The sequence below is a fragment of the Giraffa tippelskirchi genome, chromosome 5 (genome assembly GCF_054371585.1).
Source record: "Giraffa tippelskirchi isolate mGirTip1 chromosome 5, T2T-mGirTip1v1.2.pri, whole genome shotgun sequence".
NCBI lineage: Eukaryota > Metazoa > Chordata > Mammalia > Artiodactyla > Giraffidae > Giraffa > Giraffa tippelskirchi.
Genome location: NC_137279.1, coordinates 59,513,699 through 59,538,639, shown reverse-complemented (window position 1 = coordinate 59,538,639; position 24,941 = coordinate 59,513,699). Strand labels below are relative to the sequence as shown.

The window sequence follows — 24,941 nt, the reverse complement described above, 5'->3', positions numbered from 1 at the left end:
AGAGACCATTACTTTGTCAACAAAGATTCATCTAATCAAAGCTAGATTTTCCAGTAGTCATGTGTGGATGTGAGAGTTGAACTATAAGGAAAGCTGAGCCCCAAAGAATTGATGCTCTTGAACTGTGGTGTTGGAGAAGACTCTTGAGAGTCTCTTGTACTGCCAAGAGATCCAACCAGTCCATCCTTATAGGAAATCAGTCCTGAATATTCATTGGAAGGACTGTTGCTGAAGCTGAAGCTCCAATATTTTGGCCACCTTATGCAAAGAACGGAGAAGGCAATGGCACCCCACTCCAGTACTCTTGCCTGGAAAATCCCATGGATGGAGGAGCCTGGTAGGCTACAGCCCATGGGGTCGCTAAGAGTCGGACACGACTGAGCCTCTTCACTTTCACTTTTCCCTTTCATGCACTGGAGAAGGAAATGGCAACCCACTCCAATATTCTTGCCTGGAGAATCCCAGGGATGGCGGAGCCTGGTGGGCTGCCTTCTATGGGGTCGCACAGAGTTGGACACGACTGAAGCGACTTAGCAGCAGCAGCAGCATGCAAAGAACTGACTCACCGGAAAAGATCCTGATCCTGGGAGATTGAAAGCAGGAGGAGAAGGGGACGACAGAGGCTGAGATGGTTGGATGGCATCACCGACTTGATGTACATGAGTTTGAACAATCTCTAGGAGTTGGTGATGGACAGGGAAGCCTGGCGTGCTGCAGTCCATGGGGTCACAAAGAGTCGGACACAACTTAGTGACTGAACTGAACTGACTGACTGAAGCAGGAAATGGCAAGAGTGAAAATCGACATTTTAGGATTCAGTGAACTAAAATGGATGGAATGAGTGAATTTAATTCAGAAGACCGTTATGTCTACTACTGTGGGCAAGAATCCTTAGAAGAGATGGTAGCCCTGATAGTCAATAAGAGTGCAAAATGCAATACATGGGTACAATCTCAAAAACATAATGATACGGCAAACCATTCAGCATAACAGTAATCCAAATGTATGTCCCAGCCACTAATGCTGAAGAAGCTGAAGTTGAATGCTTCTCTGAAGACTTACAAGACTTTACAGAACTAACACCAAAAAAAAAAAAAGATATCCTTTTCATCATAGGGGATTGAAATGCAAAAGTAGGAAGTCAAGAGACACATGGAGTAACAGGCAAGGTTGGACTTGGAGTACAAAATGAAGCAGGGAAAGGCTAATAAGAGTTTTGTCATGAAAACACACTGGTCATACCAAATACCCTTTGCCAACAACACAAGAGACAACTATACACATGGACATCACTGGATGGTCAACACAAATCATATTGATTATCTTCTTTGCAGCCAAATATGTTGTTGTTTAGTTGCTGTTGTGTCTGACTCTTTTGAGACCTCATAGACTGTGCCCATCAGGCTCTTCTGTCCATGGGATTTCCCAGGCAAGAATCCTTGAGTGGGTTGCCATGTACTTCTTCAGGGGATCTTCTTACCCAGGGATCGAACTTCAGTCTCCTTCATTGGCAAGCATATTCTTTACCAGTGAGCAACTAAAGATAGAGAAGCTCTATACAGTCAGCAAAAATAAGACAAGGAGCTGACCATGGTTCTGATCATGAGCTTCTTATTGAAAAATTCAGGCTTAAATTGAAGAAAGTAGAGAAAACCATTAGATCATTCACTTATGACCTAAATAAAATCCCTTATGATTATACAGTGCAAGTGACAAACAGATGCAAGGGTTTAGATCTGGTAGACCAAGCGCCCAAGAACTATGGACAGAGGTTTGTGACATTGTACAGGAGCCAGTGACCAAACCATCCTCAAGAAAAAGAAATGCAAGAAGGCAAGGTCATCTGAGGAGGCCTTACAAATAGCTGAGGAAAGAAGAGAAAGGCAAAGAAGAAAGGGAAAGATACACCCAACTGAGTGCAGAGTTCCAGAGAATAGCGAGGAAAGACAAGAAAATCTTCTTAAGTGAACAATGCAAATAAATAGAGAAAAACAATAGAATGGGAAAGACTAGAGATCTGTTCCAGAAAATTAGAGATACCAAGGGAACATTTCATGCAAAGATGGGCACAATAAAGGACAGAAATGGCAAGGACCTAACAGAAAGAAGCAGAAGAGATTAAGAAGAGGTGGCAAGAATACACCGAAGAAGTATATAAAAAAGGTCCTAATGACCTGGATAAGCACGATGGTGTGGTCATTCACCTAGAGCCAGAAATCCTGGAGTGTGAAGTCAGGTAGGCCTTAGGAAATATTACTATGAACAAAGCTAGTAGAAGTGATGGAATTCCAGCAAAGCTATTTCAAATCCTAAAAGATGATGCTGTAAAAGTGCTGCACTCAATATGCCAGGAAATTTGGAAAACTCAGCAATGGCCATAGGACTGGAAAAGGTCAGTTTTCATTCCAATACCAAAGAAGGACAATGTCAAAGAATGTTCAAACTTCTGTACAATCTCACTCATTTCACATGATAGTAAGGTAATGCACAAAATCCTTCAAGCTAAGCTTCAGCAGTATGTGAACCAAGAACTTCCAGATGTACAAGATGGGTTTGGAATAGGAAGAGGAACCAGAGGTCACATTGCCAACATTTGCTGGATCATATAGAAAGCAAGGGAATTCCAAAAAACATCTACTTCTGCTTTGTTGACTACACAAAAAGTTTTTGACTGTATGGATCACAATGAGTTGAGAATACCAGACCACCTTATCTGCCTCCTGAGAATTCTGTATGCAGGTCAAGAAGCAACAGTTAGAACCACAATGGAACAATGGACTGGTTTAAAATTGTTAAAGGAGTGAAGGCTGTGTACTGTCACCCTGCTTATTCAACTTATTTGCAGAATACATTATATGAAATGCTGGTTGAGATGAAGCACAGCATATCTGAATCAACAACCTCAGATATGAAGATGATACCAGCCTAATGACAGAAAGTGAAGAGGAACTAAAGAGCCTCTTGATGAAGGTGAAAGAGGAGAGTGAAAAATCTGACTTAAAACTCAGCATTCAAAAAATGAAGATCATCACATCCGGTCCCATCACTTTATGGCAAATAGATGGAAAAAGTGGAAACAATGGCAGATTTTGTTTTCCTGGACTCCAAAATCAGTGTGGACAGTGACTGCAGCCATGAAATTAAAAAAAACACTTGCTGCTTGGAAGAAAAGCTGTGATAAACCAAGACAGCATATTAAAAATCAGAGACATCACTTTGCTTACAAAGGTCCATATAGTCAAAGCTATGGTTTTTCCAGTAGTCATGTACAAGTGTGAGAGTTGGATCATAAAGAAGGCTAAGCACTGAAGAATTAATGCTTTTGAACTATGGGTCTGGAGAAGACTCTTGAGAGTACCTTGGACACGAAGGAGATCAAACCAGTCAATCCTAAAGGAAATCCTGCAGTCCTGCAGTCCATGGGTCGCAAAGAGTCAGACACAACTTAGTGACTGACCAACAACATGTATAACTAAATCACTTTGCTGTACAGCTGAAACTAACACCTCATTCAAAAATACTATACTTCAATATAAAATAAGCTATTTTAAAATAAATAAGAAAAATAAAAAATTTTCTCTGATAAAAAAAGCAGAAATTAAAAATATCTTGAGGCAAATGACAATGAAAACACAACCATACAAAATCTATGTGATGCATCAAAGCAGTTCTGGTGAGATGGAAGTTCATAGCTATCCAGAACTTCTTTAAGAAACAAGAAAAATTTCTAACAAACAATTCAATCCACCACCTAAGAGAGTTAAGAAAGGAACACACAAAACCTAAAGCCAGCAGAAAGAAGCAGACAACAAAGATCCAAGAGGAAATAAATAAATCAGAGATTTTAAACTTTGGGAAAAAATACAACAGGAAGGGCTGGTTCTTGGGTAAACAAAGGTGGTAAACAAAATTGACAAACTTCTGGCCAGGCTCAGTAAGACAAAAGACAGGAGATACAATGAAAATAAATAAGAAAGAGAAGAGAAATGACAACTGATACCACAGAAATGAAAAACAAACAAACAGAATACTATGAGGAATTACATGCCAACAAATTCAACAACCGAGAAGAAAAGGGCAAGTTTTGAGAAACATAAAGTGTACCAAAACTGAAGAAGAAATAGATAACTTGAACAGAGCAATCACTAGAAGTGAAACGGAATCTATAGTTTAAATAAACAAACAGAAGTTACAAACCAAACTCCAGGACCAGATGTCTTCCCAGGCAAATTCTACCAAGCATACAAAGAACTTGTATTGATCCTTCTCAAACTCTTCCAAAAGACTGAAGAAGAGGGAACACTCCAACATTCCATGAAGACACCATCACCCTGATACCACCACCAAAGTCACTACCAAAAAAGAAAATTATAGGCCAATATCATGGATGAATATAGATGCAAAAATTCTCAACAAAATATTAGGAAATTGAATCCAAAAACACATAAAAAAGATCGCATGGCACAAGCAGTTTGGTTCACTGCAGTGTCACAGGATGGTTCAAGATATGCTAGTCAGTTGATGTGATATACCTCACCAGCAAAAGAAAAGCCAAATACTACATGGTCATCTCAACAGATACTGAAAAAGCATTTGATAAAATTCAGCATTCATTCATGATTAAAAAGTACCCGTATGAGAGTATGTAGAAAGGGAAAATAACTAAACATAATAAAAGCTATTTATGACGGACTCACAGCCAACGTAATATTTAATGGTGAAAAGCTGAAATCCTTTGTGCTAAAATATGCAACAAGATAAGGATGCCCACTGTCACATCTTCCACTCAAAGTAGAATTGGAAGTCTTAGCCACTGCAATCATAAACGATAACTTTAAAAAGGGTACTAAAATTGGTAGGGAAGAGGTAAAATTGTAATTATACACAGACAACAAAATACTATATCTAGAAAAAGACACCACACAGACACTACTAGAACTGATAAACTAATTCAGAAAGTTAGCAAGATACAAAATTAACACACAGAAATCAGTTGCATTTCTTTACACTAACAGTGAAATATCAGACAATCTCTTAAAGTTGCATCAAAAAAAAAAAAAAACCCAAAAAAACCTTCAGAATAAATGTCACCAAGGAGGTGACAAAATTATATGCTGAGAACTACAAAAGATTAATAAAGTAAACTGAAAAAGACTCAAAGAAATGGAAAGAAATTTCATGCTCTTGGATTGGAAGAATTAAATCTGTGAAAATGGCCATATTGCCCAAAGTAGTCTACACATTTAATGCAATCCCTATCAAATTAACCATGTCATTTTTCTCAGAACAAGAACAAATAACTGTAAAATTTGTGTGGAACCATAAAAGACTCAGAATTGCAAAAGGAAGCTTGAAGAAAAAGAACAAAGCAGAAGGCATAATCTTTCTAGACTTCAGACAATACTACAAAGCTACAGTAATCAAAACAGTGTTTGGTATTGGAACAAAAAACATTTGGACCAATGGAAAAGAATAAAGAACCCAGAAATAAACTCACACACCTATGGTCAATTAATCTTCCACAAAGGAGGCAAAAATATACAACGGGGAAAAGAGAGTTTATTCAGCAAGTGATTTTGGGAAAGCTGGACAGCCACATGCAAATCAATGAAGTTAGAGGACTCCATATCATACACAAAAATAAGCTAAAATTGGCTCAAATACTTAAATATAAGACATGATACCATCAAATTCCTAGAACAGAACATAGGCAAAGCATTCTCTAGCATAAATTGTACCAAAGGTTTTTAAAAGTCAGTCTCCTTAAGTAATAGAAATAAAAGCAAAGATAAACAAAATGAGACATAAGCAAACTTATCAGTTTTTGCACAGCAAAGGAAACTATTAAAAAAAAAAAGACAACCTACAAACTGGGAGAAAAAGCTTGAAAATAATGCAAAAGATGGCTTAATTTTTAACATACAAACATCTAATACAACTCCAGTGTTCTTGCCTGGAGAATCCCAGGGACGGGGGAGCCTGGTGGGCTGCCATCTATGGGGTCGCACAGAGTCGGACACGACTAAAACGACTTAGCAGCAGCAGCAATACAACTGAATAACAAAAAAAACAAACAATCCAGTGGAAAAATGGACAGGAGGATGGCCAAGAGGCACATGAAAAGATGGTCAATATCAATAATTACTAAAGAAATGCAAATCAAAATTACAATGAGGTACCATCTCACACTGGCCAGAATGGCCATCATTAAAAAGTCTACAAACAACAAATGCAAGAGTGGCTGTACAGAAAAGGGAACCCTCTTGTATTACTGGTGGGAATGTGAACTGATGCAGCAACTGTGAAAAACATTATGGAGGTCCTCAAAAAACTAAAAATAGAGCTACCATGTGATCCAGCAATCCCACCCCAGGGCATATATCCAGAAAAAAATTTAATTCAAAAATATAGATGTAGCCAGTGGAAATTTGCTGTATGACTGGGGGAGCTCAAACTGGAGCTCTGTAACAGCCTAAAGGGGTGGGAAAATGTGGGAGGTGGGAGGGAAGTTCAAGAGCGAGGGGACATACGTACCCCCATGGCTAATTCATGTTGATGTATGGCAGAAATCAAACCAATATTGTAAAGCAGTTATCCCTCAATTAAAAATAAATTTAAAAAATACATGTACCCCAATGTTCACAGCAGGACTATTTACAATATATGGAAACAACTTAAATGTCCATCAACAGAACAATGGATAAAGAAGATGTGGTACCTATATACAACGGAATAGTACTTGGCCACAAAAAGTATGAAATAATGCCATTTGCAGCAACATGGATGGGCCTAGGGATTATCACACTGAGTGAAATAAGTCAGAAAAAAAAACAAATATCATACAATATTACTTATGATGGAAACTAAAATACAAATGAACCCATATATAACAGAAACAGACTCACAAACATAGAGAACAGACTTTTGTTTACCAGTGGGGAGGTAAATGGGGAAGGAATGGATAGGGAGTTTGGGATTAGCAGATACACAGTATTTTATATACGATGAATAAACAAAGCCCTACTCTACAGCACAGAGAACTATATTGAATATCCTCAGATAAGCCACAGTGAAAAAGAATACAAAAAAGAATGTATAAATATATATGTATAACTGAATCACTTTGCTGTACAGCAGACATTAACACAACATTGTAAATCAACTCTACTTCAATAAAACAAAACAAACAAACAAAAGCCAAATTCTTTGTGTTTCTCCAAAGGCAGCATAAGCATATCCAAACATTAATACTATTTGGAAATGCATTTTTCAGATATGTACAGAGTTCTACAATATATAAGATTTGGTGAGCAGAAACTTAGCGCCATGCTGACATTTATTATTAAAGAATGAAAGGATCTTCAAACCAGTAATTATGTTACAGTTGTCCTTCAATTTACAGGGGGGATGGGCCTCAGGACCCTGGCCTTGTACCAAAATTTGAGGAGGCTCTAGTCCCACTGTCAGCCCTCTGTCTGTGGGTGTGGAACCTGTAGAGACCTGGGCTGACCATGCGATTGAAACCTGCACTTAAACTTAGCTGGACTCAATTTATGCTGCGTCATTTTGAAAACGTTAAAAAAATTTAGTATTAAACAATACAAACTGTTCTCTCATTCTCTGGCACTACTGACCCATTTACCTCTGTTCAGGGTGGAACTTAAAATCCTTTTTCCAATTTGTCTCTGACCTCAAAGAGTATCTTAGCTGTTCAGAGGACAAGAATGCCTGGACAGCAGAACTGAGACCAGAGCTTGTCACATGATGACGGTGTGTGTGTGTTGCATTGGTACCTAGTACTCAAATGAAAAGCAAGTCAGTCAGCGAAGCTGAGCAGGTGAATGCAGCCCGCTCCTGTTCAGATTCTTACCTGCAGATTCTGGAGCCCATGGACATCTACTTCAGCTCTTGGTTTTGGTCTCCTAATGCAAAGTGTCTTCTCTTTAGTTTGAATAATGTTTGCTAATGTTCATCCAAGTCTCCAACTTGATGAGAATAGTTTCAATAAGGTTTGAGAAAAGCAGGCTTGCGAGGACCTTTTGTCCACTGGGTAGAATTAAACTGTGATTCAATGGGTTCTAGCAAATGTTGCCTGGCACCTTGGTATACCCCAGATGTCACTTCTGCGAACCCTCCAGGACCTGAAAGTAGCACCCTCCCTGCCTACTAGGAGCTACTTCCCTTGACCCACAGCCCCGGGCCTACCTATTCCTTCCCTTCCTCACTCCGTCTGTCTAGGACCCTCAGCGGAAGTGGATTGGAGCGGGTGGGGTGGGGGGTGGTGCTCTGCTGTACTCAGAAGTTCTCAGGAGCAGAGGAGGAGGGGTTTGAATTTGTCAGCTTCTCCCAGCTGAAGCCTATGTCTGGCCCCACACGTAGCTTGGCCTGTGTCTTGTCAGACTCAGCAGTAGCCTCACCTGATTTACTTTTAAATTTGATTGTATTAAAGTAAGAGATCTAACCTCTCAACAACACTGCATTGCTCTTTGTAGGAGCATGTGGTAGAGCGGAGTTCTAGAACTGCATCATGCATCACTGAAATTTTCCACCTGATCATGGAACTGCCCCTTCCCCCCTCCCCCAGCCCCTGGCAATACCACTCTGGGCTTTGCTTCCTTGACTTTGACTATGTAAATACCTTGCATAAATGGAATTGCACAGTCACCTCCCTGTGTGGGTCCTACTGGCTATGGGACTGTATACACAGCTCACAGCAACAAAATCATCTTTTCATTCATTGAGGGCTGTCTTCAAACTTCACTGAGCTCAGACCTCCCGAGGGTGCTGGAAATGGCAGATTCTCTGGTTTCTTCCTCAGAGACTCAGGACTGCTCCCAGGTGATGCTGATACCAATATTTAGGAGCCTCACTTGGACAAAACCACGCTTAACAAGACCCAGGAAAACCCCACGCAAAGGAACTGTCCCGATTAACTTGCCCACAGAAATGACCTGCTTGCTTCTTGATCACTAACTCAACCCCAGAGGCAAAACTAGATTCCTCCTCAGGACAGACTACCAGGCAGAGGGGCCTGTCTGGAGGGATGGGTCGAGGGACAGAAATGAGCCCTGAACCCAGTTCTGAATGTTACTGGCCTGTGGGTTTGTCTCCTGTAACTCAGGTCGTGTCATAGAGGAGATGTACCTGAGCAACCACTCCGTCCACCTTCTCCACACATTCGATTGGTCCCAGGGGTGATTTTAGTCATCCCCCAGGTCAGCTAAACAGACCTTTCCAGCCTTCCTGGCCCCTCTCTCCATCAGTGCAGAGAATGTCACTGTCCAACAAGGGAAAACTCTGCAGTGCCAGCCCCTCAAGGCGAGTCTCCTCAGGACTCTCCCCTGAACAGAAGCATGTGGCCCCGGGCTTGAACTGACCACTCAGCAGCCATACATTCAGCAGCTGGCCCACACGAGGACCCAAATGTGCTCAGGGAGGAAGGAGGCTTGGAGGGCAGAGCGAGGAGAGAGGACGTGGTTGTCGAGGGAGCCAAGGGCCAGGGGATAGAAAGCATCTTTCTTGCTTTCCCACCACCCAGTCACTGTCCCCCGGCGGCTTCCCGCACCAGCCACAGTCCCCGGCTCTCTGAGAGACTGTGGTTCTCTTGTGCCCTCAAGGCTTCTGCTACTTGGCTGTGATCTCACTTCCTTGGGACTTTGACGTCTGCTCATTGCTCTGTCCTTGAAAAGTGAACTGGTCTGGAAGGTGGGCAGTGCTATCCTCCATTTCTGTGTTATGAAGTCTTGAAACTTAAGCACTTTGACCAGGTTTCTGTGCTTAATTTGGATGATGCTGTGATAACTGATTTATAATGAGAAATACATATTTGACCTTTGTCTGGATTCTGGCACAGGACTTCTCAAATCATCTGTTGTTCAGTTGCTAAGTCATGTGAGACTCTGTGATCCCATGAACTGCAGCATGCCAGGCTTCCTTGTTCTTCATTATCTCCCAGGGCTTGCTAAAACTCATGTCCACTGAGTTGGTCACGCCATCCAAATATCTTATCCTCTGTTGCCCTCTTTTCTTCCTGCCCTCAATCTTTCCTAGCACCAAGGTCTTTTCCAATGAGTTGGCTTTTTGCATCAGGTGGCCAAAGTATTGGAGCTTCAGCTTCAGCATCAGTCCTACCAATGAATATTCAGGATTGATTTCCTTTAGGATGGACTGGTGGGATCTCCTTGCAGTCCAAGGGACTATCAAGAGTCTTCTCCAGCACCACAATTCAAAGGCATCAGTTCTTTGGTGCTCAGCCTTCTTTATGGTCCAAGTCTCACATCCATACATGACTACTGGAAAAAACATAGCTTGGTCTATGCAGACCTTTTTTGGCAAAGTAATGTCTCTGATTTTTAATATACTGTCTAGGTTTGTCATAGCTTTTCTCCCAAGGAGCAAGTATCTTTTAATTTCATGGCTGCAGTCACCATCCACAGTAATTTTGGAGCTCAATAAAATAGAATAAAATATGCCACTGTTTCCATTTTCCCCCATCTACTTGCCATGAAGTGATGGGACTGGATGCCATGATCTTCATTTCTTGAATGTTGAGTTTTAAGCCAGTTTTTTCACTCTCCTCTTTCACCTTAAACAAGAAGCTATTTAGTTCTTCTTCACTTTCTGCCATTAGGGTTGTTTCATCTGCATATCAGAGGTTGCTGATATTTCTCCCAGCAATCTTGATTTCAGCTTGTGATTCATCCAGCCCGGCATTTTGCATGATGTACTCTGCATATAAGTTAAATAAGCAGGGTGACAATATATAGCCTTGATGTACTCCTTTCTCAATTTGGAACCAGTCTTTTGTTCCATGCCCGGTTCTAATTGTTGCTTCTTGAACTGCATACAGATTTCTCAGGAGGCAGGCAAGCTGGTCTGGTATTCCCAAATCTTTAAGAATTTTCTACAGTTTATTATGATCCACACAGTCAAAGGCTTTAGTGTAGTCAATGAAGCAGAAGTAGATGTCTTTCTGGAATTCTCCTGCTTCTTATATGATACAACAGATGTTGGCATTTGATCTCTGGTCCTCCTTCCTTTTCTAAATCCAGCTTGTTCGTTTGGAACTTCTCAGTTCACATACTGTTGAAGCCTAGCTTGAAGAATTTTGAGCATTATCTTGTTGGCATGTGAAATGAGTACAACTGTATGGTAGTTTAAACATTTGTTGGCATTGTGCTTCTTTGAGATTAGGATGAAGCCTTGGAATGAGAAATACATATTTGATCTTTGTCTGGATTCTGGCACAGGGCTTCTCAAATACTTAGGATTTTCTAAATAATTAACATGATAAATATGTCTTCTGTTATGTTAATGAAGTGACTTTTGGTTGCACTTAATTTGGGGGCTGACTGCCAGGGAAACCAACCTTTTGATTAAAGGGTCAGAATTTTCAGTCTCACACTCTGCTCTCCAGAGAGGAGAGAAAGAATGGGAGTTGAATCAATCACCGATGGTGAATAACAACCAATCACGCCTACGTAACAAAGCCTCCATAACCACCCCCCCCCCGCCCCCGACATGGGGTCCAGATGGCTTCTGGGTTGTTGTGCACATGGAGATTTTGGGAGAGTGGTGCATTCAGGGCATGGATGCCCTGGGTCCTTCCCCTAGACCTTCCATCAGCTGTTACTGACATATACCGTTTTATAAGAAACTAGTGATTCAGTAAGTGAAATGTTTCTCTGGGATTTTTGAGTTGTCCTAGAAAACTATTTGAACCCAAAGAGTGGGTTGTGGGACATTATTACAAAACTACAGTAATCAAAACAATATGAGATTGGCACAAAAAGACACGTGGATCAATGGAACTGAATAAAGAGCCCAGAAATAAATACACATACCTATTGTCATTTAACAAAGGAGACAAGAAAATACAACGGAGAAGGAGAGTCTCTTCATCAGTGGTGTTGGGAAAGCTGGACAACCACACACAAGTCAATGAAAATAGAACACACCCTCGTACCATGCACAAAAATATACTCAAAATGGCTTAAAGACTTAAATACAAGACACGACACCATCAAACTCTTAGAAGGGAACACAGACCAAACATTCTATGACATAAATCGTACTAATGTTTTCTTAGGTCAGTCTCCTAAGGCAATAGAAATAAAAGCCCAAAATCATCAAATGGGACCTAATCAAAGTTATATACTTTTGCACAGCAAAGGAAACCATAAACCAAATGAAAAGTCAACTTATGGACTGGGAAAAAAATATTTGCAAATATGTAAGCTCGACAAGGACTTAATATCCAGAATATATAAATGGCTCATACAACTCAATAACAAAAAACAAATAACCCAATTAAAAAATGGGCCAAAGACCTAAATAGACATTTCTCCAAAAAGGATACACAGATGGCCAATAGACGTATGAAAAGATGCTCAATATTGCTAATTATTTGATGAATGCAAGTCAAAACTACAATGAGATACCACCTCACACTCATCAGAATGGCCAGCAGCAACAAAGTCACAAACAATAAATGCTGGCAGAGAAGGGAACCCTCCTACACACATGGTAGGAATCTAAACTGGTACAGCCACTATGGAAAACAGTATGGAGGTTCCTCAAAAAACTAAAAATACAGTTGCCATATGATCCAGCGATCCTACTCCTGGGCATATATCCAGACAAAACTCTAATTTGAAAAGATACATGCAGCCACAATGTTCATAACAGCAATATTTATGATACCCAAGATATGGAAACAACTTAAATGTCTATCAACAGATGAATGGATAAAGGAGATGTGTTGTTTTACACAATGGAATATTTACTCAGCCATAAAAAAGAATGAAATAATACCATCTATAGTAACATGGAAGGACCCGGAGTTTATCACACTAAGTGAAGTAAGCCAAAGTCAAAGACAAGTACTATATGATAATACCTATGGTGGAATCTAAAATATGTCACAAATGAATCTATCTATGAAACAGAAACAGACTTAAGGGCATAGAGAACAGATTTCTAGTTGCCAAGGGGCAGGGATATGGGGGAGGTAAAGACTGGGAGTTTGGGATTAGTAGATGCAAACTATTGTATATAGGGTGGATAAACAACTAGGTCCTACTGTACAGCAGGAGAATTATCTTCAATATCCTTTGATAATGCACAATGGAAAAAAATATGAAAATGAATATATATATATGTATAACTGAATCTCTCTGCTCTTCCACAAAATCAACACATTATAAATCAACTATATTTTAATAAAATTAAAATGAAAACAAATTCTTCGTGTTTCTCCAAGGACAGCATAATCATACCCACACATTAATACTATCTGGAGATGCATTTTCATAACATAAAGAGTTCTTCAATTTAAACCACTCAGTGAGTAGAAACTAATTGCTTAGTCCAAAGTGACACTGCATGATTTTTTAGTATTTCAGAGAATAAAAGAATCTGCAAGCCAGTAAATACAATTGTCCCTCCATATCCAAGAGGAATTGGCTCCAGGAACCGCCCCCTCCACGGGTACCAAACTCCAAGAAAGCTCAGATCTTACGGCCAGCCCTGTGTGGGTGTCGGTGTGGAACTGGTAGATATGTAGGGCTGACTGTAGAAGTAAAACCTGCACTTAAACCAGCTGGACTAAACTCATGCTTTGTGATCTTGAAAATGATAATGAATTGAAAATTTATTACCATTTGTTAAATTCGTTAACGGATTTAAAAACTGAAGGAGTGGGTCACTGGAACCTCCAATCTGTAGTCAAAAGTCATAACCTGGACTTGTCTGAAGTTGGCAGGAAGGGGACACAGAGCAGGTAAGCGTCTCGTAGGACTGAGACTCTGGTGGGATCTGAGGCTATTTCTGGGTAGATAGCGTCAGAATTGAATTGAACTGGAAGACACAGCTGGTGTCAGAGAATTTTGTGCTGGTACCAAAAACCTCTCCTACACATTGGAATTGGTGATCAGAATGTCAGCTACACACGGTGGCCACTAGCTCACACAGAGTCTAGTGCAAACTGGGGGAAGATGGGTTTTGGCACCCAGTTTGCAGAGCAGACTGGTGCCTGGGGGAGATTAGAAATTACATCCTTTCCTGGCCTAGGTAGACACAGCCCCACTCCAGAGTGTACCGTGGGGATCAGTCTCCTTTACAGCTTCAATTAGTGCTCTGTGGGGCAACGCCCCGGGTCACCCTCTGTGTTACCTTTAGCTCCTGAATCTTTGCCCAACCTCTGTTTTGGCAGTGGGTGGTCTGGAGTCACAAAGAGCCATCCATCCACCCTGGTGCAGGGTGTTACAGCCAAGGACAGACCCAGCACTGCTAGCACTTAAATCCCTCCCCATCTTTCCCTTTATCTCTAATCCTCCAAGTTGCACAGTAACATAACCTATAAATTCTCCAGTTGATTTCAACATAACTCTCCTCTGCTATGCCCTGACATAACTACAGGGCATATTCACCCCCAGGGCACATTAGAATCACTTTTGGAGTTAGAATAGGAATACCAATCCCCAAGTCCCACCCAAAGCCAATGAAATCAGAATTTCTGGGATAAGGCCCAGGCATTGGTATTTTTCAGTTTCCCAGATGTCTTAGCCCGTTAGGGCTGCTATAACAGAACACTGGACTGGGTGGCCTAGAGACAACACTAATTTATTTCTTAAACTCTGGAGGTTGAGAAGTCCAATATCAAGGTGCCAGCAGATTGAATGTGTGGTGGGGGCACACTTCCTGGTCCCCACATGGTGGAAGGGAGAGGGGACCTCCCTGGGCTCTCTTTTATAAGAGCATTAATCCCAGTCATGAAGCTGCACCCTCATGACCTAATTACCTCTCAAAGCCCTTCCCCCCTGATACCATCACCTTTGGGACTAGGGTTTCAACATATGAATTTGCCGGGGACACACCAAGATTCTGTCTCTAGCATCAGGTGATTCTATTGTGCAACCAAGGGACTTCCTTGGTGGTCCAATGGCTAAGGCTCCACTCTCCCAATGCAGGGGGCCCAGGTTCGATCCCTGGTTGGGGAACTAGATCCCACAGGCTGCCACTAAAGATCCCACATGCCTTAATGAAGATGGAAGATTCTGAGTGTCACAACTAAGACCCAGCACAGCCAAATAAACAAATAAAATATAAATATCTAATGAGCAGCCAAAGCTGAGAATGCTGTTCAAGGGTTAGCCTCTCTTGGCCCTACATTTAGCCAGACTGAACTGTCATCTAGTCCCTTGCTACTATGGTTTTGAAAATGTTTCCTTCTAAATAAAAACAAATATTCTAGTCCATTGGGAGAGAAGTGAGACTGCCTTTAGAAACATACCATATGGGTTTCCCCGGGTGGGTAGACATTCAATGGAGACATTCGTTTTGGAAGAGGCACTAGGGGAGGCCTCTCTCTGATATATGGTTCTTTGTGGATTTTTCTCTGTAGTATCAGGGACAGGAAAATGGCCAACAAAATCAAGCCCAGCACTGCCATTAAGACTATGAACCACAACTCGCTGTAGAACTCCGCGCTTTTGCTTCCTGATCCTTTCTTTTCTCCAGGAGTTGTCAGCACCAGGCCTGCAAAACCCAAGGACAGAAAAGGGAAACGTTATTTCGAAAGGCAAATTTGTGACTTCTTCCTCTGTTGTTTGATAACAAACTAGACATGAATTTATAGTGTTTGGGTGCACTTGTGCTCAGGCTGGGGAAATGGAACAGTGGGTCAGCGGGGTGTAAGGAGACCCTGACAATCCTCAGGAGACCCTGCTGACACTTCACAGGTTGGAAATTGCAGCTGCCTTGGCACATTCCCTGGAAATACAGTTGGAGGTAGGACGAGGAGATTTTCAAGAGGGTTATCAAAGTAACATTCTGTGGGGTTGCAAAGAATTGGACACAACTAAGCACATATGCATGCATGCAAAGTAACCCTGGTGAAAGCCTAAGTCACAGCTATGTGCCCTGGGAGCAAAGTCCTTTCTGGGCTCACGTGAGGGGCTGGAACCAAGATAAACATTGCTGCAGACACCTCATCACACAACACACATAGCTGTGTGCATCCAGTGTTCCCTCACTTCCTGTAACTGCCCTGTTCCCGTGAAGTTCTATGCAAACCAGATATTGAGACAGCAGATCCCATTTTCTGTTGGGTTGTTAATAGCCTTCACTCATTAACATATAGTTTCTTTACTTCTTGTGCTCTGGCCCCTCGGTTAAGCAGCAAGAGCTCTGCAAGTCATCATTCAAATGCCCTGGGAGAACTGAAATGGGCCAGGCAGATAGGAAAGCTTCCAGGTCCACTACAGGACAGGGTAAGGTGGTGGAATCCTGCCATCAGCCTGGTTATCTGAGCAGGAGAGTCTAAGATCATCTCAAGCCTAGCCCCTTGCTAGGGCCAGCTTAGAGGCCTCAGGATCTGTGGCAGCTGCCATTAGATTGGCATGAAGCAGAGGGCCAGGGAGCTGCTTTTCTAAATCCAAGGCTCATGGCACAAACTGTGGAAAAATCTTAAAGAGATGGGAATACCAGACCACCTTGCCTGCCTCCTGAGAAACCTGTATGTAGGTCAAGAAACAACAGTTAGAACTGGACTTGGAACAATGCTCTGGTTCAAAATTGGGAAAGGAGCATGTCAAGGAGCAGAGTGTATTGTCACTCTGCTTATTTAACTTCTATGCAGAGTACATCATGTTAAATGCTGGGCTGGATGAAGCTCAAGCTGGAATCAAGATTGCCGGAGGAATATCAATAACATCAGATATGCAGGTGACGCCACCCTAACGGCAGAAAGTGAAGAGAAACTAAAGTGCCTCTTGATGAAGGTGAAAGAAGAGAATGAAAAAGCTGGCTTAAAACTCAACATTCAAGAAACGAAGATCATGGCATGCAGTCCCATCTCTTCATGGCAAGTAGATGGGGAAAAAATAGAAACAGTGACAGACCTTATTTTCTTGGGCTCCACAATTACTGCAGATCATGACTGAAGCCATGAAATTAAAAGACATTTGCTCCTTGGAAGAAAATCAATGACAAACCTAGACAGCGTACTAAAAAGCAGAGATATCACTTTGCCGACAAACGTCCATATAGTCCAAGCTATGGTTTTTCCAGTAGTCATGTATGGATATGAGAGTTGGACCACAGAGAAGGCTGAGTGCCAAAGAATTGATGCTTTTGAACTGTGGTGTTGGAGAAGACTCTTGAGAGTACCTTGGACTGCAAGGAGATCGAAGCAGTCAATCCTAAAGGAGAGCAGTCCTGAGTATTCATTGGCAGGACTGACGCTGAAGCTGACACTCCAATACTTTGGCCACCTGATGCAAAGAGACAACTCATTGGAAAAGACCCTGATACTGGGAAAGATTGAAGGCAGGAGGAGAAGGGGATGACAGAGGATGAGATGGCTGGATGGCATCACTGACTTGATGGACATGGGTTTAAGTAAGTTCTGGGAGTTGGTGATGGACAGAGAAGCCCTGGTGTGCTGCAGTCCATGTGATCACAAAGAATCAGACATGACTGTATGACTGAACAACAACAAATGGTCAAGAGGAAGAAGGATAGACAGACACAGCTGGAAATACCTGTTCTGTGGATGGCTTTCTGCCTTTTTAGCACTTGAAGGACTGCATGGGCCTGCTTGGCCCTCACACCTACATTCTCAGGGGAAGTGGATCAAAGGGGAAGTGTTCAGTGCAGGGGTGAGAATGTTTCAAGGAGGGAGAGAGGGTGACAAAATTTGAATGCCACGCGGGATATACTTTGCTAACCCTAGCTCTTTCTGATACCTCTGTCCTAAAAAAAGTCCCTCTGCCTCTCTGGGCCTCATCTCTAAAATGAAGTGTTGGTGTCAAAATTCTGATCAAGCTCCAGAGAATTCCTCTAATTAGGAACCAACGTGTGTTGTTTGATTAAAAAAAGCAACACAACAGTTTTTGCCTAGGCGCTAGAAGAGTTGAACTTTCTCCATGTGGAGCACAGGACTGTTACTCCAGAAGTGGATCTGATGGTCCCAGTGGACCCCTTGCTCAGGAGGACTCAGGGTGACACAGGTCAGCCTGTCCAGGGGAAGCCTCAAAAGGGAAACAGCTCTCCCACCAGTTGGATGGAAATGAGGTCTGTGTGAATTTCCTGCTTGAAGGTGCCTTCATGCAAGGGAACAGAAACATTTTTAAAGTTAGAGTATACAAATTAAAAGTGACTATGGATATTAGTTGGACAATACATCTGGGAATCTCCCATAACTTCACATGGTTTTCAGTTTTCCTCCTCTCAGCAATGGAACCCCAATTTCCATTCATGAACCGACAGGAGATTTCTCCTTTGTTATGAAGAGCTTGAAAATCCTGACCAGATGGTGTCTCTTCATCCCTGTTTCTCTTTGCAAAGTACCCTTTCATTTTAAGGGACTCCACTCATCAAGTTGGAAATTCACGATCAGGGTAAGGAATTCCTGTGGATAAGTCAATTCCCTTTGACTCCAAAGAAAAACCCAACCCAGAGCTGGAGCCAGAGTAAATCCCACCCTGTTAATTGCCTGTCTCCAGGGAAGGCATACTCCCCACTGACTAGGGAGACTAGACTGGTGAGATCACATGTGGTTTTACTCATCACATGGTCCTGCTCCCTGTGTCAGTATCACTGGGCAGAACCTGTTTAAAGAGCAGATTTCTAGGCCCATCTGATTCAAAATCTCCACCAGGGCCCTGGAAAGGATATAATAAATAAAATCAGCAAGATGATTCTTATCTACACTTAGATTTGAGAACCACTGCTAAAGAAAAATCATGGGACCAGGAGTCTACAGAAAAACCATGTTTAACTTCTCAGTAATGAGCTGGCAGGGGGCATTCTTGGATAAGTCCCCATGTCCCTCAGGTCTTAATCTTTCCACTTGTGGAAACACTGGGGTTCCTAAAAGAATATCGAATGAGGTCTGCTCTGTCCCACAGCTGCTATTATGTAAGATGAAATACACTATGCGTTAGGTGTTACAAGAGATTTTACATGGCATCCAGACATGTAATGTCTGGAAACAGAATAATACTTCATTATTTTTATAGATTGAAGTTACGTTTAATAACACTATGTATGTATACCCGTGTTTCAGAATTTTTGAATTTTTTTTTTAAGCAAACTAAATAAGCATACAAAGTAGAACATTACTTACTGGAATTTAAAATAGGGTAGTAGTCTCAATTCTACTTTAATGGAAAAGATTTGGCATTTCTCTAACTTGCCCTTTGAAATTGTAAATTATTTTATATGTTAGATGCAAAGATTATGGGGAAAACTCAGTTTAAAAGATGCTCCATAAAAATTGCAATTTCACCACTTCAACTAAATTACTTGGTATTAACAGTCAATCATGATCTTTTACAGAGGATACAAGACAAAAATGTCCCAAATTCATCATTTTAGGCCCTGAATCTGGAATATTATCATTATGATCAACACAGATTGGTATTAGAGTATCTTCTCTTTCCTCTGACTTCCTCTATAAATTCACTTTTTTTGGTACACAAATTCATAGGGCTCTTTATTGACAGAATTCGTGATTAGGAGAGAAGTTTTGTCATCTCTCTCTGAATCTACAATTCAATGATTTGGCATTTTAAGAGCATACCCTAACCCCTTGCCTAATGTAAGTTTCATGAGGATTTAAAACAAATTCTTACAACACTTCACACAATTTCTTCCATATAGCCTATGCTAAGATGTATATATACTTCTATATATATATACACACACACACACACATATATATATAAACAAACAAGTATTTACAAATAAACATGCATGTTTCTTTAGGAAAATGAGTAAATGCTACACTAAATATAATTTGAGTTAGATATTTACCAAATCCAGTGGAGGTATCATATTGGACCAAAGGCGTCTTAACACTTCCTTCCTCTGTAGTGCAGATGACCTGGAAAAAGAAAGCTAAACGAGAGGTAGATGACTTAGTTATTCAACATCAACAAATAGTGGGCACAGTTTCAGAAAAGCAACGTATTAGAACATGAAACAGTCTAAAAACAGAATTCCACAGCAAGTTTTGAGGTTTTATCTACTATGTAAACTTTAATTTCAAAGTTAAAAACTATCAAACCCCTCCCCCCCGGCTATTATTAGTGTAGTAATAGCATATATATAAGTAACAGAACTAAAGAAGTTCAGAGGTTATCTAGCAAAGGAAAAGAATTATCAGAGGAGTAAAGGATAATATTGGGTTGGCCCAGAAGTTCATTTGGCTTTTTCCATAAGCTATTATGAAAAAACCCAAACTTTTGGGCCAACCCAATACATACAGTATACCTTGTTCTGCATATGATCTGAACCTGTTTCTTTAAAACTCACAGATGTTCCTTTACTGGGTGACCCAGAGTTTCTTATTAAGCAGGAGAGCTCAAAAGGGATCCTGGAAATCAAATGGCCTAAATACTTCTTACAGTACTCAGGACCCCGTGGGAAATGAGTCTTGTAAGGTCACACAGATGGTTAAAGGCCCGGACAGGGGTAGAACATGAATCTCCCAACCGTAGGCCATCTCCCCATAACAACAAGCTGCCCAGGTGACCAAGAACTGTGGCCATGAAAATGTGTAGCTGGATTGTTGTAAAAATGTTATTGATTAGTTTCAAGTGTTATAAATGCAATGCTGGAGCTCATTGGTTACCTGCACCTTTTAGTCAAAATAAATAGTACATATTTTCAATGAAACCAAAAAAAACAACACTAATTAATTCATTGTATAAACCCAGATTGTTCAAAATGACCTCTCATCTATTAGTTCTATGGCCATGCTGATCCTCAGAAAATAGTATCTTGTAAAGCATTTTCTCATTTCAATTTAAAAACAAGGCAAACAGAAGCACATGTAATTAAATAGGGTGAAGGAATTCGGTGTTAGAGGGAAGAGGGTCATTATTTCAAGAACAGATATGGAGGTTGGTTAAGAAAAGCCCTTACTCAGAGTCCTTAATATCTGGAGATGGTCATGGCCTGACTGTGCTGGCGGTGCCTCAAGAAAAACTCCAAAGTCCCTAAAAGTGTATTATTTCAGGACACCCATTGCTCATGGCATCAGTGATTCAAGAAGACGTGAGTTTGAGCAAACTTTGGGAGATAGTGAAGGTCAGGGAAGCCTGGCATGCTGCAGTCCATGTTGTCACCGAGTCGGACACAACTTAGCAACTGAACAACAACGACACTGCTAGTGAGTGCTATTTGTCTGGCACACACAAGCTGCCCTCCTGTCTTGTTCCTGGGGGCCCTCAGGTCAGCGGAAGCAGTGCTCCGAGGACTGCATCACAAACGCAGTGCACCAGGCAGGTCAACCTGATTGACACGGAGCAGTCATTTTTCCATAAGTGGTCACTTAACCCAGGACGTGTTAATGCTGAACGTCTGCGGGTCACCTTTTCAGATCGAGCATCTTGGAAAGCTGGGAAACCCGGTTCCTTACACACTGAGAAATGGAGGCAGGAGACTCACTTTTGTCTGCGGTCCTCGGGATATAGAGGGTGGTGTCGAGGCCACTGTAGAGGCGCTGTCCCCCATCTGTCAGGACGAACTCCTTCAGCCGCCCGTTCAGCAAGAAGGAGTTGCTCCAGTTCACACACACCACGGACAGGTTGCTGTCCACTGAGAACGGGGCGTGGTACTGCGGCACTGCGAGAGGGATGTCAGTTCTAAAAACACCTGGCAGAGGTGCTAAGTTCTAAAAATAGCTGAGAGTAGGTTCTAAGTTCTAAAAATAGTGGGGTGTATGTGTGGTGTGTGTGTGTGTATGCTTTTTATTTTCAAATATGAGCACACATTTTAAATTTTGCCCTTGCTAGAACCCTTCCTATTTACCTTATAGCTTAAAGGAAAAACCTGGCATTGGGGGTGAAAAGAAAATCACTGGAACATATGTGAAATGCTTTCTCAGCAACGTTGTACCTGCTTTCCAAAAAAAAAAAAAATCAATGAAGAATGGTGTTTTATGCAATACAACTATTAACATACAATGGTTCTGCTCATCAGCATAGCCCCAGAGCTCACATTTTGTTACATTTTCCTTCTTTTAACAGGTAAAGTATCCTTAACACTATTAACTCCAGCGGATAGCTATTTTTCATATCAAATCAATATTTATTGCTACAAAGCCCCAAGGACTAGATGAAGTTAATATATATTTTTTTCTCCCAACCAAACTGCTTAGATGGTGAATTATGTTCTTTTGGCACCCATTTATTTTTAAAGCTTTTTCTTGAACCGTTAGTTTGTTTTCTAAGATAGTTAAAAAGCCTTGCAAATAGCAATTCGAGAATAATAATTCATTGCCCTGACTAATCAATCAATAGCACAGTACATTAGTATATAATCAAGCTCAGGTCTCTTAAGTATTATATCAGATAGAGAAGTGACTTTGTGTGCATTTAGCAGGAATGCTCCCTTTTCATTTTTCAGCTCCTTACTAAAATAAAGGAAGAATAAGCCTTAACGGAGGCTCATCTTTTAAATGAATCATTTTGGTAGCAACAAATGAAGGGATACCATATCATCTTGTCAAGTCAGAAGAGATTTATTTCATGAGATCTCATTTGCTCCAAAATAATCAATACATTTGTAACAACACTAAGATCCAGCTATATATGAAATTGGCTTTTAGGAAAAATGTGAGTGGTAGAAATAAATTGGGTATCCTTTTTTCTTTTAAAATCAAATCCATGTGTTGCTGATGTGGGGAAATATAACAAAATAAGGAATCATTATGTTATTGTGATCATAGATTAAACTAGGAAGACAAACTTGGTTCTCATCTTTCAAAATAAGATGAGAGGAAAATGCTTACATAAACAGAGGAAAATGTTTCTGCAAATACTGAAACAAGAAGTATTTTTCAATGGCTTTTGGTTTTTGATTTTTTCATTTTGATTTTTTTAACACAAATTGAGCCTAATATCACAATGAAACATACTATTGTATTTGTTGTGGTTCCACTCTTTCATTTAATTTCTGTAGATTTCCCCTTCTCCCCTACATTGTAACAGTATAGATAAAGGGAAGGCTTGTAAATAGTATGAAAATAGAAAGATAGGGGCTTTATTTGCCTTGTAGGATGCGGAGATCTTCCTGAGGAAAAAAAGAGTGATCAAACTATCAAAATAATCAGGAATAATGGATTTGGGTATTGAGAAAATGATAACTACTATGTCAATAAAGTAGTACAATGCATGTATAATAGAGTACTTGATGTACTTTTTTTCAGTTACTCCTTAAAACAATCTTGTAAGAATTAGCTCCTAATTTTTCAGGGGAAGGGACTAAGTTTCAGAGACATTAAATAACTTGCTTAATGTCAACAGCTGGTAGGGGACCAAAGATCTGAACCCAGGCTTAACTCCAAAGGCTATGTTATTTTGTTGTAATCAATATGCATTTATTTAAAGGAGCACAATTTACTAATTCACTTTATGGGGGCACTCTAGTTCTGAGCTGGTTCATCCTGATTGTTAAACATTCAGGAATTTTGTGAGTTGGTTATTGAACCCAGCCACAATTAAAAATTAAATCATGTAAACCTAAATATATTAAAACAAAAGTAATAAATATTAAAACTTTGCATTTTAATATCTGTGCTCTTCAGGCTGTTTACATCTATTGTCTCTGGAGGGTGGAAATATTATATAACAGTACACGATCTCTTCCCAACTCTGTGTTCAGTGTTGTCATGTTGGCAACTTAAAATCAGTCAAGTGGGAGTATCTACACTGTGGAAACTGGCAAGCACTTCAAGTCATGACATTTTTCTCTCAAAGAGGCCAGTTGTTAAACACTTGTATCTCACCTCTGCTCTCCCACTGAAGGTGTAATTTAGGAAGAGAGGGCAGAATATGCTGCTAATGATTTTCCAGGTGCTTTACTGAGTGTACAAGTGATTACATTTATATAAAACTGCAAATACTATCTTCAAAGCATCTTGTGGTTTGTATTCTCTGATCCACATTTTCTCTCTGTTAGTTTGTATAATGAGCTAAAAGGAACATAAATAGTATTTAAACCCCATATGACAGTTATTCATTTGTCATTTTTCCATGTCTGTGGATCCAGTAAGCAGATTAAGAGAACCCTCTCTCCTTTGGTACTAATGCAAACTTTAGCCACTTCTCTAATGTCAAGGAAGTTCTGATGCCTTCACTCATTCCATAAACAACACATTCTGGGTATCTAAGACACACTGCCCAGTGCTAGAGATAAAATGGAGAGAATGAGGCTAAAGGAGGCACAGGTTTAAGGGAGAAGATATAAGCTCTGTTGGGGAGTCTTCCAAACTCAAGCTGGTTATGAGAAGCTCAAAGAGAGGTGAGGAAGCAGAGTATGAGAGTCTGGGTTTCAAGCCAAGGGCTTGGGGAGAAGGGGACCATTTGGGAGTCAGCCTTTGCAATGGAAGCCCTGGAAGAGATGAACTCACCTGAAGAGGGAAGAAGTGAGGCAGGAGATGAAGGAAAAAAGAGGGAAGGGGGAGGAAGGGGAAAGCGTGGGCAGAGAAAGTTTAGGGTTGAAGCTTAAAGAACTCGATTGGTGGAAGATCAACCAACAAAGTTGACTAAAATTGAGCAGGGATTTCCCTGTTGGTCAGAGGTCAAGAAGTTACATGCATGCTCAGCCATTCAGTTGTGTCCTACTCTTTGTGACCCCATGGCCTGTAGACCACCAGGCTCCTCTGTCCAGAGGATTTTTCAGGCCAGAATACTGGAGTGCCATTACTGCCATTTCCTCCTCCTGACCCAGGGGGTCTTCCTGACGCAGGGGATCCAATCCACTATTCCTGTGTCTCCTGCATTGGCACGTGGATTCTTTACCACTGAATCTGCCTTGCAATATAGGGGATATGGGTTCAATTCCTGGTCAGGGAACTAAGATCCCACATGCTGCAGAGAAACTAAGCCTGTACAGAGCCCATGCGCCACAACTAGTGAGCCTGTGCCCTG

The 24,941-nt window shown here is 41.0% G+C and overlaps 1 protein-coding gene across 1 annotated transcript in view; it reads right to left on the bottom strand.

The window, feature by feature from the left end:
• Positions 1 to 24,941, bottom strand: part of USH2A (usherin) — a 901,466-nt gene that overhangs the window by 15,628 nt on the left and 860,897 nt on the right. The window contains exons 67-69 of the mRNA XM_081491700.1: positions 21,457 to 21,633; positions 19,819 to 19,902; positions 15,293 to 15,537 (exon numbers count right to left, since the gene is read on the bottom strand). Coding sequence (XP_081347826.1) covers positions 15,293 to 15,537; positions 19,819 to 19,902; positions 21,457 to 21,633 — 506 coding nt within the window. The remainder of the gene's footprint in view (positions 1 to 15,292; positions 15,538 to 19,818; positions 19,903 to 21,456; positions 21,634 to 24,941) is intronic.